General features: G+C 43.8%; 1 protein-coding gene across 1 annotated transcript; it reads left to right on the top strand.

Annotated features, from left to right (window-relative positions):
- The first annotated feature begins 3,628 nt into the window (after positions 1–3,628).
- On the top strand, positions 3,629–16,800 carry LOC123369513 (olfactory receptor 1044-like). Its single transcript, XM_045015177.1, has 2 exons — positions 3,629–4,219; positions 15,862–16,800. The coding sequence occupies exons 1-2, from the start codon at positions 3,629–3,631 to the stop codon at positions 16,798–16,800; spliced, it is 1,530 nt and encodes a 509-aa protein (XP_044871112.1).
- The last annotated feature ends 664 nt before the right edge of the window (positions 16,801–17,464 follow it).

Raw genomic sequence — 17,464 nt, 5'->3', positions numbered from 1 at the left:
TGACTCCTAGGGAGAGGAATCCATTTACAACAGCAGGGGAAGTGGTCTAAAGGGCAGTGTCCATATCATGGTTACCTGTGTAAGCAAATCTAGCAATATCCACCAGACATAGGCACAGTGCAGAGAAGCCCTGTACATCCTCGGTGGGCACAAGTTGAGGAATGTAGGTCTAATGATGCCCCGTCCGCCTGTGAGATGACACTAGAAGGCAGGGGAGTATGCACATTCTCTCTTCCCTAGCTTCACCAGGTTACTGGGCACGGACAAGAGGCTGCCACTAGGAACATCTCCATGGAGGAGATTGTGCACGAAGGGCTCATCTAAATTTCAGAAAAAAACGAGTCCTGAGGCCTGTAGGAAGAGAAAGGATATTTGCAATGCATAGGAGCTGTTAGTGTTCCTACTGGGTCATTTCACAAGATGAAATCCCTGGCCATGCACTGAAGAGATCCCAGCAGGGAAGGGCACAGAAATTAAATTGTCCCCTCTTTCATGGGGACTTTACTATTTTTCATTCTTGAATGCCTCTTTTCCTGTGAAATAAAAGGCATTTGCACAAAAAGTTGAAGGCTACTCTTTGCATGTGAAACCATAAAAATCAAGATCTTCATCTCATCTGTCAAAATCTGCACCCCCATTATCCAACACACCATTTTTATAATAGTGATTCTATTCAGAAGGGTCATTTCCATAGTTCCCCCTAAGGTGTGTGCCTGGGTGGTTGCACACGAGGGAGTGAAGGGTCATGCACCTAATTAGACCATGGAGAGAATGCATGTGCAGTATGAGGTGGTGGCCTTCGGATGATTATGGAGTAGGTAGCGGAGCAATGGGGTGAGATTGGGAGCGAGGGGAAATTGGGACGTGCAAGGCTGCGCCGGCTGGAAAAAAGACGTGACTCTCTCTAGCTCCAGGGCTATGGCTGCCGAGGACAGATGTCCCTCCTTCCCAGCCTCAGCTCAGTGGCTGCTGTTGCAGAGGAGACACTCCACTCTTCCCAGTCGCAGCTCGGTGTCTGCCATGGTGGAGGAGAGAGACAGCTCTCTCCAAACAAATGCTAAAACCTAATGGAAATCAATTCTTCTGACAAGTGATTTCCCTTAAGTTTTAGCATTTGTTTGGAGAGAGGCATTGGAAACCATTAAGGACAGATCTTTGCTCTCTAGTATAGTTTTGGTTTTAAGAGTACTCCCATTGGGTCATAAGTAGCAAGCAGCACTGGGTTTAGTGGGGGTGCTAAGTGTTTTTCACGATAAACACCTTATTTGCAAGCTCTTTGAAGTAGGGATCGCTTTGCAAACTCCAAAGCCATGTGTTAATGTCCTGGAGGTCATGTAAAAACGTAATGAGTTGGTCTACTCTGAGTTTTTAACTTGGTGACACAATCCACTTGGTGACACAATCCAGAAGAACTTTGCCTGTTGCGCTTGCATGGAATGGGCCCTAAACACTCATTTAAAATACCCACCACCAACCACTTGATGTTTTACTTCCCTTCATATTTTCAGTGTTGTCATTTGTTTGTTTGTGGCTTTGTTTTGCTGTCTGTGTTGCTTTATTACTTATTTTTACTGTTCTTTGTGTGTGAAGTATTAATCAAATTAAGAGTTGACATTCCAGAGAAATTGTATAATCCCATGGGAATGCCTTTTGCTCTCCTTTCCAGTATCAGAAAATATTGTATTGATATTTGGGGTGAGAGCATTCCTAGTTGACTCATAAATTTATTTAGCATCTTAAAGCTGAACTCTCTGTGCAGATAATATGAATGCAAGCGGGATAGTTCTGCGAAGTCCGTAGCATGCTAGTGTTTTGGAAGATGCTTCATTTTTCAAGAGCAGCTTTCCCTGAAGATTTAGTGGTCTGTGGTAGGAGTATGTTATTTAATTAGGCCTCTGGTGCATATTTTTTATCCTTTCACTTAATGACCATTATGACTTCGTTTTATTTATATAGCTGTTTTAAGTACGCCACATTTTGCTGTGTTTACTAGCTTGAGTTGTTAGAAAGGATGAGAAAATACATGTATTCCAAGGGAAGTGTTAATTTTCTTTTTATTTGATTTCATATTAAATAAGCATCTTAAGCAGTACACCTTGTTAATTATCCCTTGTTTTAATATCCTTTCTTCTTCTTCCATACCTATGAACTTTTAAAAATATATATTATATCTAGATTTAGTATGCACAAATGACCTCAGTATTGGTGCTGCACATAACAACATTCAATCTGCACATGGATGGAAAAAAATAGAGGGATCATTGGTCATTTCCAGCTTAAGAGAGAAGCACCAAATTAACAATGGCGGGCAGATGACTGCGGTTTCCTCCTGAGCTCCTCTGGTCATAATGTGGTCTCCATCAAGCACAATGTATGAACCTATCCTTCCTAATTTGGGGAATAACCTAGCAAGGGAAGGACATAGAAGACCAGGGTGATTGGCATGCTATAGATAGATAGATAATCTGAAGTACTCTTACATGTCTTTCAGGTTTTACATTTCACCTATTGGGTCAGGACAATGAGGTGATTCTGAAACAATTAGTCCATTTCAGCTGCATCTAACTTTTTGTTCCTTTCATTCCAGACTTGATGCTAAGGCTGGTTGAAAATTTCCCTCAAAAAGGCCAAACTCCCCTCCTCCCCAAACAATGGTTGTGGGACTATTGTGTGATATTCCAGGGTAGTTCAGCAAGAGGAGAGACCATCATGCATCATGGGGCATGTAGTCCAGCCTGGGAGCCTGGCCCATGAAGCGGCTGGCGGTGTGTGGTATCTGATGGAACCCCGTAGTATTTCCAAGCCAAAATGTTAAGTTTCCAGCCAAAAGCTTTCAGTCTCCACAAACAAACCCCCTTTGTGGATTATCTCTATTCAGTACCCATATTGCACTGAAAAGAGCAGGATGAAATCTACCCCTAACCTCATACTCTGTAACTCTGGTAGAAATTGCATCATTTATTAACACAGTAGGAAAGTGTGGCCAAATTAATCCCCAGGGCATAAGTTACACTGAGGGTGGCTTTCGTTCACGGAGCACATTAATTAGGTGTTGTGTCTCTCGGAGCTCAGGTATTCCCAGTTGCTTCAGGAATCATGTTCCACAGATCACAAATCTTACTATAAAACTTCCCGAATGCTCCAAACTGGCAGTTTCTGATGATGGGGAAACGCCAACACATCTGTCTCTCTCTTCTCAGCAGGTACGTCTGATTGTCCTGAATTACAGTTACACACACACATATAGACACCATGGGGATCAGCGGGTATTGAATTCAAGACCTCCAGCACTAAAAGCCTCAGCCCCAACTCCTACCCCTTCAGCTAAAGGAGCGACCTCCTTGGGTGGAAAAAATAGGCAATTACATAGTCACTGAAGCCAGTGCTTTCCATTGTGTCTCTGGGCTTTCATACAGGCTAAAGTAAAGGCCAAAAAGCTTAATTAGCACAGTAAGTAAGATTTACCCCAAACCCACATGCCAAGCCAGAGAGCTCCCCTTGCTTAAAGAGGGTAGAAAGATTGACTTTTCTTTACTCTCACACCCCTCTCATTACAGAGAAGGGACACGTTTTCTGCACCATCCACCTGCCCACAACTCTGCAGCTGCCTGATCTCTGTTCAGAGGAGATGGAAAAGGGAAATCACTCGGAGGCGACTGAGTTCATTCTCTCAGGACTGACAGATCGTCCGGAGCTGCAGGTTCCCCTCTTTGGGGTGTTTCTACTGATTTATGGTGTCACCCTGGTGGGGAATGGGGGGATGATCTTGTTAATCACGATTGACCACCAACTCCACACTCCCATGTACTTTTTCCTCAGTAATTTGTCTTTCTGTGACCTCTGCTATTCCACGATAATTTCCCCTAAAATGCTGCTGAATTTCTTAGCGGAGAGGAAAAGCATTTCTTACACTGAGTGCACAGTGCAACTGTATTTCTCAATTGTTTTTGGAGATGTTGAGTGCCTCTTGCTGGCCGTGATGGCGTATGACCGTTATGTGGCCATCTGTAACCCGCTGCTCTATATGGTCACCATGTCCAGGCAGCTTTGTAAACAGCTGGTGGCTTTAGTGTATGCTCTGGGGTTGGTGGATTCAATTATAAACACTTTTTTTATATTTCGGCTGTCATTCTGCAGCTCCAACATCATCAATCATTTCTTCTGTGACATCCCCCCACTGCTGGCGCTCTCCTGTTCTGACACACGCATCAATGAGATTGTGTTGTTTATTTTCTCGTGCTGCATTATAGTGAGCAGCCTTGTAACTGTCCTCCTCTCCTATCTCTATATCATCTCCACCATCCTGCAGATCCGTTCTGCCAATGGCCGGCGCAAAGCCTTCTCCACCTGCTATTTACACTTGACTGCTGTGGCCCTGTATTTTGGCACCCTCCTCTTCATGTATTTACATCCCACCACCACCTATTCAATGGACACAGGCAAAGTGGCCTCAGTGTTTTACACGGTGGTGATCCCCATGTTGAACCCCTTCATCTACAGCCTGAGGAACACGGAGGTGAAGGATGCCCTGAGGAAAGCAATGAATAAATTCCTAACCAATTCTTGAATCTGTTTAACTCTTTACTGGTTTAGTGATGGGGTGTGGAAACAGGTGAATTCAATTCCCAGCCCATTTCATTATAATTTCACACAGCCCGTGGTTGTATTGTTCATCATTGTATTGTTATTTTGATTACTTTGTTTGTATTCCAACAAGGTCTGCAGACCCCAAATGAGATCAGTGGGAAGCATCAGAGGTGCAGAAAGAGAGAATGATTCTATAGGCTGGGGGCTAAGGGCACCCACCTAGAGCGTGAGATGCTCAATTTCACGTCTCTGTTCCAATGGTTATTGAATTATTTATTCACAGTAGAACAAGTTTGAAAGGAGAGATTGAGAGGAACCCAGAATGGAATAGGATATCTCTCAGGGGCTGGGATGCTTTCCGGAAATGCAGGAATCAATTTGAAAGTGGATCTCCCACATTGCAAGACAGTGCCCTGGCAATTGGGCTATGTTCTGTCCTGCATCTTTCTCAGGACTGGTCTACATTACTGCTGTAAATTGATCTCAGTTACGCTACTTCAAGTTGACTAAGTTAGTCTGACTTACAGCGGTGTCCACACCGTGCTATGTCACTGGGAGAGTTACGTAATGGAAGTAGTGTAACATACATCATCTGACAGCGTTAGTGTAGCCCAGCCCTGAGAAAGATCCATGGTGGAATATAGTGTCTGAGGGAGGTGGAGTACAGACTTCAACAGATGAGATCTCTCCCATTGACTTAGCATGTCTTCCCCAGACCTGCTCAATCAACAAGATTTCATCTATCCCAGTAGCCCTGATTTAGCCAGTGGTGTAGATATGGCCTCAGTCTCTTCTGTTGAAGCTGTTGCACTGTGGATAAAAGACAGGAAGAATCATGGGTCCAGAAAGAGAGAAAGACTTTATAGACTGGTAGTTCGGGGTACCCACATATTCAACTTCACATGTCTGTTCCAATAGTTATTTAATTAGCTATCCACCACAGAACAACTTGGAAAGGAGAGATTGAAAGCAACTCAGATTCCAAGAGCACATCACTCAGTGGCTGGGATGCTTTCTGCAAATGCAGGAAATATAAGTGCATAGTGTTATGAGTTGGGTCACAGAGACCCTCATTGGGACTGTCACCCGATGTGCAGAAATTACCTCTGAGCCCATTTTCCCTGCCAGCCTGGGCCTCCAGAACCCTGCCTTGCTGAGCCAGACGCGCTAGCCTGCTGCAACACAGACGCAGGGTCTGGGCCCCAGCCTGAAAACTGCAGATCTAGACTGAAATAAGCTCTGCAGGAAACCTGTCTCCAGCACTCAGACACCCACCTCCCAATGGGATCTAAAACCCAAATAAATCCATTTTACTCTCTATAAAGCTTATACAGGGTAAAATCATAAATGTTCATGCTCTATATCACTGCAAGAGAGCTATGCACAGCTGTTTGCCCCCCAAGGTAACAATTACTTACACTGAGTTTATAAATAAATAAAAGTTATTTTATTAAGTATAAAAAGTAGGATTTAAGTGGTTTTAGGTAGTAACAGACACAAAGTAAGTCACAAAGGGAAAAAAAACACCCAACCAAAAAAAAAAAAACCACTCGCAACACTAAGTTTAATAAACTCAGAAATCATTTACAAATGTTAACTTCTCACCCCAGTTGTTATTTCAGGTAAAATCCTTCTCAGGTCGGATCCTTTTTCTGACCTGGGTCCAGCCTGTTCTCCCCCACACCTGCGGTTACAGTCCTTTTGTTTCCAGGTGCTTGCAGGTATCTCTGTGGGGTGGGGAGGTCGTCTCTTAAGCCAGCTGAAGACAACTCATCATTTGCCTTCCCCACTTTATATTTAACATCCTTCAGGTGGGAAACCTTTGTTTGGAATTCCACCTCCCTCTGGAAAAGTAGCAGCTTCAAGATGGATTTCAGTATCTGGTGACAAGGTCACATGTCACTGTAAGACCCCGGTCGCCATTCTTCCTGAGTTGGCCCACACATACACAGGAAGGCTTGCAGGTAAACAGAGCCATTCACAGTTCAGTGATTCTGAAGCACCCTTAATGGCCTCCACTCCAAGTTTATATCTTATTCTCCTAATTCCAGACATAGAAATAATCCATGTAAACAAATAGGAAGAACACACTTAGTAGAATATAACCTTTCTAATGATATGTTACATGGGGCACTTAGCATAAAGTATATTCCAGTTATGTCATATTCAGAAGCATATTTTCATAAAGCATATGGCGGGCAATGTCACATGTGGCTTTGCCCTGCACTGTAGAGAAGAGGGAATTGAACCTGGATCTCCCACCTCACAAGTGAACATTCCAACTATTGGGCTAAAAGTTACAAAGGGAAGGACCACGACCACCTCCTACGGTGGCTGCGTTGCGACAGGAACCTAAATCCTTCCCCCGCACACACACATTGTTTTGGGACAAAAGAATTAGGAGTATTTATAATGCATTTGTGAATAGTTTCAGGTCAATCCAAACAGTATTGTTTTTGACAATAAATTATTAATCCAGAAGAAATTCACCCATTTCTAGACACCTTTGTGTTCCAATTCTGGGAAATAATTAAGGAGAGATTTGGAGAAGTGACCAACAAATAAAGTGGAATATAGTCACCTCAGTTTTGTATCATATTAAAAAGACCTCACGGGAGAGCCAGCGATCCAGACTAGATGATGCTCTGGCCCTCTGTGTTCCATTTCCACAAGGAAAGACATGGTAACATCATGAATTGCATGTGCGGTTCACACCTGTTGTCCTGGGAGCAAACATGCTCCAGGGAGTAAATCTCAGACTCAACAAAGCTAAATGTAACCTCTGCCACCCAAGGAAGCAGCTCCACAGGTATTAAGGGTAACGTTGGTGTGGTTAGCAAACAGGGAATGATTCGACTCTAAGTCTGATTTTAGGCTTCTGAGCAGGTACTGCTTCCCACCTTCTCAATGCATTGTAAGTGAAGGGAGGAAAAACAAAGAGGTACCACCAAGTCATGGGCAAACAAGTCAGTTTCAGAGCACTTCAGCCTTTAATTGAAATGACAGTGAGCTGTTCATGGGAGGGGAAGGAAGGAATTATCCTGAGAAGAGAAATTTCAATTTTTCTGAACCTATTTACCTTTCAAAAGAAGGAAAGAGCTTTACATGAGAGGGAGAAGAGTGTCTGGAAAAGGTGAGAAAAATATCTTTAATAGGAAGGGGAAAACTCCCCCATTGATTCAGGGAATGTCTAAGCTATAGCCATTACATTGACTCAGCTACAGTGTGCAGCAGTGCCGTAGCATAGATGCTTTCCACATTGATGGATGGGTTTTTTTTCCATTCATGTAGTTAATCCACATCTCCGAGAGGCAGGAGCTAGGTCAATGGAAGAATTACACTGAGGGTCAGTACAAGCTAACTGCCTCAAACATGGTATGAAAAGTTTCCCTGCCCTGTGTAACGGAGCTCGGTTGATCTAATTTTTAAGCATAAACCAGGCCTCAGAGAAGCTACTGATAGAAAAGCCCGGTTGGGAAATCTAGTCCTATCTGCCTTCCAGGGCAGCAGAATCCCCTTCATTTCTTTTTGCTCAGGCTAGTTGGAAATATTCCAGCTGTCCCAGCTTCCCAGTAGAGATTATTCTTCATTATTCTGCAGTCTGATCGAGCTGTGGTGTGTGTGTGTCTGCGTGTGTGTGTGTGTGTGTGTGAGGTAGAGGATACAGTTGGGCTGAATATCAAGTGTAGGCAGGTGTGTGTCCGTTGCCCTGCCCACTGCTCAGGTTGGCACTCCCCCGGTGCAGGACACTTTATGAGATCATAGAATCATAGGACTGGAAAGGACCTCGAGAGGTCATCTATTGCACTCCCCTGCACTCATGGCAGGACCAAATATTATCTAGACCATCCCCGACAGGAGTTTGTCTAACCTGCTCTTAAAATTCACCAGTGGTGGAGAGTCCACAACTTTCCTGGACAAGTTATTCCAGTGCTTAGCCACTCTTAATGTTGGGATGTTTTTCCTAATGACCAGCCTAAACTGCTCTGGCTGAAATTGAAGTCCATTGGTTCTTGTCCTTCCCCTCCTCCCCGACTGTTTTGCAATTTTATTCCTAAACTCTGTTTAATGGACTATAAATGATAGGAAATGAATAAAATTAACAAAAGAATCAGGAGGGAGCTGGCATGCTCGGAGATATTTTGTAACAGAATCTGCAGAGATGCTGCAGAGATCTTCAGTGTTAAACACCAGTTTGGGGAATATTCTCCTTTTTGAAGCCTGCTCTTGTTAAACTCCAAGGCCCCTTTTCTTAGGGAGTCCAATGGGAAGGCAGATTAGCATTGTATATTGCTAATGCTGTTGCTAGCATTGCAAACTTTTTTGGGGAGTGTTAAAGGTGTGTGAGTGGGGAGTGAAAGTTTTTTTTCGCAGATACAAATGTCTGGGGGGAGGGAGGAGGGGGAAAGCAAAGAACGAGTTAATTTAACACTGCAACTAGCAAGCTACCAAAGGTCCATCTAGCCCAGTATCCACTCTTCTGAAAGTGGCCAATGCCAGGTGCCCCACAGGGAATGAACAGAACAGGGAATCATCAAGTGATCCATTCCCTGTCACTCATTCCCAGCTTCTGGTAAACAGAGGCTGGGGACACCATCCCTGCCCATCCTGGCTAATAGCCATTGAGGGACCTATCCTCCATGAATTTATTTAGTTCTTTTTTGAAACCTGTTATAGTCTTAACCTTGACAACATCCTCTGACAAGGGGTTCCACAGGTTGGCTGTGCATTGTGTGAAAAATAGGGGTTTTTTGTTTGTTTTAAACCTGATGCCTATTAATTTCATTTGGTGGCCCCTAGTTCTTGTGTTATGAAAAGGAGTAAATGACACTTCCTTACTTACTTTCTCCACATCAGTCATGATTTAATGGACCTCTATCGTATTTCCCCTTAGTTGTCTATTTTCCAAGCTGAAAAGTCCCAGTCTTATTAACCTCTCCTCATACAGAAGCCGTTCCATAGCCTTTATAATTTTTGTTGCCCTTTTCTGAACCTTTTCCAATTCCAAGATATCCTTTTTTGAGATTGGGCCACCACATCTGCCTGCAGTAATCAAGATGTGGGCATACCATGGATTTATAGAGATAAGATGTTATTATCTATCCCTTTCTTAATGATAGCCAACATTTTGTTCACTTTTTTGACTGCCCCTGCACTTTGAGTGGAAATTTTCAGAACACAACATACAATGTAATCCTATAATTTCACCTTCCACACATATTTTATCAGGACAATACTGATCAGCAGATTATGAGTTTTCAAATTATACATTATAAAGCATACTTTAAAAAGTCAACAGAACAAAAAACTAAACAAAAGATCCTCAAACAATTCCACCCCACCACAAGCTACACTCTCCGAAATACTAGACAAAAAAATCAGCTATTCAAACATATGAAACACAGAATGTGAGAGAACTACTGTCTGTGAAGCAGACCAAACAGGTGTAGCCATACCCATAGCCTTATGTAATCAGTAGCATGATCAGAACAAATTCCATGGGAACAACCCCTAGATTGCACAGGAACACCCTTTATAGTCTGTGGGAGTGTGAAAGTATTCTATTCCCACGAAACTCTTCACTCCCATCCTTCCACCTCCAAAGAAACACACAGCAATGGCTCATAGTGTGTTTAACCTGCTCCCAATTGGTACATAACCTGAGGACCCAGCTGTGGAGGGAACGCAGCAGGAGTTAACATGGATTCAAATCTTGTTAACTTCGGGTCTGGTCTCTGTGAAGTCCAGATCTACCTCCACATCTCAGACAATTCATGAAAAAGGCCTTGCAAAGGGACCTAGGACAGGGGCCAAATTCAGCAGACCCAGTGCTCCTCCATCAATGACTCCTGCGAGATTTGACATTCATTATTCTCATTCATTAAGGGATGAATACAGCCCTATATTTTGGGGTGATGTTTAAAGAAGTGAAAAATTCCCCATTCTGTTAAGGAATGAAGCAGGTTTAATTGAAGCCCCACCCTTCTGTGTGAAATCACTGGAGGACAGGGGGATAATGCACATTCTCTCTTTCCTAGCTTGACCGGGGTTCTGGGTATGGACAAGGGGTTGCTGTTAGGACAATCTTTAAGGGACCCCTTTAATGAATTTAAGGATCTGTAACAGTGTGTCACCAACCTCTCACAAGCACGCCTTCTGGTTGGGTGTGTCCACAGTCTTTAAACAGTCCCAGCCCTGGTATCTGGACACACCCCCAGAGCTTCCTCCCTGGAGACAACAGTTTTGCTTTTTCTGGGTCTTTCTGGGCCTGGATCTCCGGATGGGAAACTCAGTAGTTTGATCCCTGTTACTGTGGTCCAATTGAAGCCACTTCCTCAGTGGCCCAACCACTACTCCAGAACCCAGCCCAGGTAACCTAAGAACAGCAGCCACACATCACTGTGTCCAATTCACTAAACTGCTTTCAGCTCCCTTGGGCTACTGCCACATAGCCCCAGCCCTGACTCATGCTTCTCCTTTACCTCAGGGCAAATGTACGTTCAGACCTATCAGCCAACCAGGAGCCCTTTTTTACTCCCCCAGGCCACGTCTACACTACCCGCCGGATTGGTGGGTAGTAATCAATCTATCGGAAATTGATTTATTGCATCTCATCTAGATGCCATAAATTGATCCCTGAAATGATGCCCGTACTCCACCTTGGCCGGAGGAGTAAGTGGAGTCGACGGGGGAGCCACGGCGGTCAACTTGCCACCATGAGGATGGCCAAGTAAGTCAAACTAAGATACTTTTAGCCAGCCAGGAGTTCAATGGAGTTCAATGGAGCTTCAGTGATTGACACCAGCGAGGGATCTGGGCCATTGACTTCTATGAAGCTTTGTCAATTTACACCACCTGAGGAGTGGTTCATTGACGGCGGTTGACTTGCCGCCATGAGGATGGCCAGGTAAGTCAAACTAAGATACTTCGACTTCAGTTACGTGAATAGCGTAGCTGAAGTTGCATATCTTACATCTACCCCACCCCCTAGTATAGACCAGTCCCCAGTCCCTGCCAGTTCTGAGCTGTCCATGTTGCTGCAGTTACCTTTAGCCAGACAGGAGTTCAATGGAGCTACAGTGAGTGACACCCGAGAGGGATCTGGGCCACTGACTTCTATGAAGCTGTGTCAATTTACACCACCTGGGGATTGGCGCGTTGACTTCATTGAAGTGAAACAGATTTCCCATAGATTCATGATTTCTAATCTGACCATAGTCTAGAACAGGGCATGGAACCTCCTCCACTAATTAAAACTAGAACATCTCTTTTAGAGAGCAATACAGTCTTGATTTAAAGATGTCAAGTGATTGTGTTTTGGTACGTTGTCCCATTCATGATTCAAAAACGTGCTGAGATTTGCACCAATTGAAGATCTGGCCCTTTGGCTTCAATGGAGCTAGGCTGTTTTATACTATCTATGAATTTGCCCCAATGACTCCTAGGGAGAGGAATCCATTTACAACAGCAGGGGAAGTGGTCTAATGGGTAGTGTCCATATCATGGTTACCTCTTTAAGCAAGTCTAGCAATATCCACCAGATGTAGGCACAGTGCAGAGAAGCCCTGTACATCCTCGGTGGGTACAAGTTGAGGAATGTAGGTCTAATGATGCTCCGTCCGCCTGTGTGATGACACTAGAAGGCAGGGGAGTATGCACATTCTCTCTTCCCTAGCGTCACCAAGTTACTGGACATGGACAAGAGGCTACCACTAGGAACATCTCCATGGAGGAGATTGTGCACAAAGGGCTCATCTGTATTTCAGAGACAACCGAGTCCTGAGACTTGTAGGAAGAGAAAGGATATTTGCAATGCATCGGAGCTGTTAGTGTTCCCACTGGTTCATTTCACAAGATGAAATCCCTGGCCATGCACTGAAGAGATCCCAGCAGGGAAGGGCACAGAAATTAAATTGTCCTCTCTTTCATGAGGACTTTACTATTTTTCATTCTTGAATGTCTCTTTTCCTGTGAAATAAAAGGCATTTGCACAAAAAGTTGAAGGCTACTCTTTGCATGTGAAACCATAAAAATCAAGATCTTCATCTCATCTGTCAAACCTGCGTCCCCATTATCCAACACACCATTTTTATAATAGTGATTCCATTCAGAAGGGTCATTTCCATAGTTCCCCCTAAGGTGTGTGCCTGGGTGGTTGCACACGAGGGAGTGAAGGGTCATGCACCTAATTAGACCATGGAGAGAATGCATGTGTAGTATGAGGTGGTGGCCTTCGGAGGATTAGGGAGTAGGTGGCGGAGCAATGGGGTGAGATTGGGAGCGAGGGGAAATTGAGATGTGCAAGGCTGCGCCGGCTGGAAAGAGACGTGACTCTCTCTAGCTCCAGGGCTATGGCTGCCGAGGACAGATGTCCCTCCTTCCCAGCCTCAGCTCAGTGGCTGCTGTGGCAGAGGAGACACTCCAGTCTTCCCAGTCCCAGCTCGGTGGCTGCCGTGGTGCTGAAGAGAGACAGCTCTCTCCAAACAACTGCTAAAACCTAATGGAAATCAATTCTTCTGACAAGTGATTTCCCTTAAGTTTTAGCATTTGTTTGGAGAGAGGCATTGGAAACCATTAAGGACAGATCTTTGCTCTCTAGTATAGTTTTGGCTTTTAAGAGTACTCCCATTGGCTCATAAGTAGCAGGCAGCACTGGGTTTAGTGGGGGTGCTAAGTGTTTTTTCACGATAAAGACCTTATTTGCAAGCTCTTTGAAGTAGGGATCTTTCTGCAAACTCCAAAGCCATGTGTTAATGTCCTAAAGGTTATGTAAAAACGTAATGAGTTGGTCTACTCAGAGTTTTTAACTTGGTGACACACACAGTGTGAAACCAGAAGAACTTTTCCTGTTTCTACAGGGCTCTGTTGTGCTTGCACTGCGTGGGCCTAAACACTAAATAAAATACCCACCACCAACCACTTGATGTTTTACTTCCCTTTGTATTTTCAGTGTTGTCATTTGTTTGTTTGTGGCTTTGTTTTGCTGTCTGTGTTGCTTTATTACTTATTTTTACTGTTCTGTGTGTGTGAAGTATTAATCAAATTAAGAGTTGACATTCCAGAGAAATTGTATAATCCCATGGGAGTGCCTTTTGCTCTCCTTTCCAGTATCAGAAAATATTGTATTGATACTTGGGGTGTGAGCATTTCTATTTGACTCATAAATTTATTTAGCATCTTAAAGCTGAGCGGTGTGTGCAGATAATGTGCATGCACGGGGGATAGTTCTGTGAAGTCCGTAGCATGCTAGTGTTTTGGCAGATGCTTCATTTTTCAGCTTTCCCTGAAGATTTAGTGGTCTGTAGTAGGAGTAGGTTATTTAATTAGGCCTCTGGTGTATATTTTTTATGCTTCCCCTTAATGACCATGATGACTTTGTTTTATTTATATAGCTGTTTTCAGTACGCCACATTTTGTTGTGTTTAATAGCTTGAGTTGTTAGAAAGGATGATAAAACACACGTATTCCAAGGGAAGTGTTAATTTTCTTTTTATTTGATTTCATATTAACTAAGCATCTTAAGCAGTGCACCTTGTTAATTATCCCTTGTTTTAATATCCTTTCTTCTTCTTCCGCCATACCTATGAACTTTTAAAAATATATATTATATCTAGATTTAGTATGCACAAATGACCTTAATATTGGTGCTGCACATTCAATATGCACATGGATGGAAAAAAATAGAGGGAACATTGGTCATTTCCAGTTGTACAGAGAAGCACCAAATTAACAATGGAGGGCAGATGACTGCGTTTCCTCCTGAGCTCCTCTGATCATTATGTGGTCTCCATCAAGCACAATCCATGAACCTATCCTTCCTAATTTGGGGTATAACCTAGCAAGGGAAGGACATAGAATACCAGGGTGATTCGCCTGCTATAGATAGATAGATAGATAGATAGATAGATAGATAGATAATCTAAAGTACTCTTACATGTCTTACAGGTTTTACATTTCACCTATTGGATCAGCACAATGAGGTGATTCTGAAACAATTAGTCCATTTCAGCTGCATCTAACTTTCTGTTCCTTTCATTCCAAACTTGATGCTATGGTTTGTTGAAAATTTCCATCAAAAAGGCCAAACTCCCCTCCTCCCCAAACAATGGCTGTGGGACAATTGTGTGATATTCCAGGGTAGTTCAGCAAGAGGAGAGACCATCGTGCATCATGGGGGATGTAATCCAGCCTGGGAGCCTGGCCCATGAAGCGACTGGCGGTGTGTGGTATCTGATGGAACACTGCAGTATTTCCAAGCCAAAATGTTAAGTTTTCAGCCAAAAGCTTTCAGTCTCCACAAACAAACCCCCTTTGTGGATTATCTCTATTCAGTACCCATATTGCACTGAAAAGAGCAGGATGAAATCTACCCCTAACCTCATACTCTGTAACTCTGGTAGAAATTGCATCATTCATTAACACATTAGGAAAGAGTGGGCCAAATTAATCCCCAGGGCATAAGTTACACTGAGGGTGGCTTTGGTTCATTGAGCACATTAATTAGGTGTTGTGTCTCTCTGAGCTCAGGTATTCCCAGTTGCTTCAACAATCATGTTCCACAGATCACAAATCTTACTATAAAACTTCCTGAATGCTCCAAATTGGCAGTTTCTGATGATGGGGAAATGCCAACACATCTCTCTCTCTCTTCTCAGCAGGTATGTCCTATTGTCCTGAATTACAGTCACACACACACATATAGACATCATGGGGATCAGTAGGTATTGAATTTAAGACCTCCAGCACTAAAAGCCTCAGCCCCAAATCCTATCCCCTCAGCTAAAGGAGCGACCTCCTTGGGTGGAAAAAAATAGGCAATTACATAGTCACTGAAGCCAGTGCTTTCATACAGGCTAAAGTAAAGGCCCAAAAGCTTAATTAGCACAGTAAGAAAGATTTACCCCAAACCCACATGCCAAGCCACAGAGCTCCCTTTGCCCAAAGAGGGTAGAAAGATTGACATTTCTTTACTCTCACCCCTTCTTTAGCTAAGTAATAATCACTTCAGATTGATTCTCTCAGAGCACCATCACAAGTCACTGTTTTCTGTTTGAATTAGTGAACAGGAGTGTTTGTGTGTGGGGCATAATTAACCTGCATGTCATTTTATTTGCACAGTTTGTGCATTTTATCGAACACCTGGAATGACCAAGTGTCCTGAGCGGATACTGATCTGCATTTATGTTCACTTACTTCATTACAGAGAAGGGGCATTTTTTCCGCACCATCCACCTGCCCACAACTCTGCAGCTGCCTGATCTGTGTTCAGAGGAGATGGAAAAGGGAAATCATTCGGAGGTGACTGAGTTTATTCTCTCAGGACTGACAGATCGTCCGGAGCTGCAGGTCCCCCTCTTTGGGGTGTTCCTACTGATTTATGGAGTCACGCTGCTGGGGAATGGCGGGATGATCTTGTTAATCACAATTGACCACCGACTCCACACCCCCATGTACTTTTTCCTCAGTAATTTGTCTTTCTGTGACCTCTGCTTTTCCTTGATAATTTCCCCTAAGATGCTGCTTAATTTCTTAGCCGAGAGGAAAAGCATTTCTTACACTGAGTGCACTGTGCAACTGTCTCTCTCAATTGTTTTTGGAGATGTTGAGTGCCTCTTGCTAGCTGTGATGGCGTATGACCGTTATGTGGCCATCTGTAACCCGCTGCTCTATACGGTCACCATGTCCAGGCAGCTTTGTAAACAGCTGGTGGCTTTGTTGTATGCTGTGGGGTTGGTGGATTCAATGATAAACACTTTTTTTATATTTCGGCTGTCATTCTGCAGCTCCAACATCATCAATCATTTCTTCTGTGACATCCCCCCGCTGCTGGCGCTCTCCTGTTCTGAAACCCGCATCAAAGAGATTGTGATGTTTGTTTTCTCATGCTGCATTATAGTGAGCAGCCTTGTAACTGTCCTCCTCTCCTATGTCTATATCATCTCCACCATCCTGCAGATCCGCTCTGCCGAGGGCCGGCGCAAAGCCTTCTCCACCTGCTCTTTCCACTTGACTGCTGTGGCCCTGTATTTTGGCACCCTCCTCTTCATGTATTTACATCCCACCTCTACCTATTCAATGGACACAGGCAAAGTGGCCACAGTGTTTTACACGGTGGTGATCCCCATGTTGAACCCCCTCATCTACAGCCTGAGGAACACAGAGGTGAAGGACGCCCTGAGGAGAGCAATGAATAAACTCCTAACCAATTCTTGAATCTGTTTAACTCTTTACTGGTTTAGTGATGGGGTGTGGAAACAGGTGAATTCAATTCCCAGCCCTTTGCAATATAATTTCACACAGCCCGTGGTCGTATTGTTCATCATTGTATTGTTATTTTTATTAATTTGTTTGTATTCCAACAAGGTCTGCAGACACCAAATGAGATCAGTGGGAAGCATCAGAGGTGCAGAAAGAGAGAATGATTCTATAGGCTGGGGGCTAAGGGCACCCACCTAGAGTGTGAGATGCTCAATTTCACGTCTCTGTTCCAATGGTTATTGAATTATTTATCCACAGTAGAACAAGTTTGAAAGGAGAAATTGAGAGGAACCCAGAATGGAATAGCACATCGCTCAAGGGCTGGGATGCTTTCTGGAAATGGAGGAAGCAATTTGAAAGTGGGTCTCCCACATTGCCAGACAGTGCCCTGGTAATTGGGCTATGTTGTGTCCTGCATCGTTCTCAGGACTAGTCTACATTTCTACTGTAAATTGATCTCAGTTACGCTACTTCAAGTTGACTAAGTTAGTCTGACATACAGCGGTGTCCACACTGTGCTATGTCACTGGAAGAGTTACGTAATGGAAGTAGTGTAACATACATCATCTGACAGCGTTAGTGTAGCCCAGCCCTGAGAAAGATCCATGATGGAATATAG

Source organism: Mauremys mutica, chromosome 4, assembly GCF_020497125.1.
Source record: "Mauremys mutica isolate MM-2020 ecotype Southern chromosome 4, ASM2049712v1, whole genome shotgun sequence".
Classification (NCBI taxonomy): Eukaryota; Metazoa; Chordata; order Testudines; family Geoemydidae; genus Mauremys; species Mauremys mutica.
Note: the sequence above shows the minus strand (reverse complement) of the source record. Positions and strands in the feature narration are given on the sequence as shown.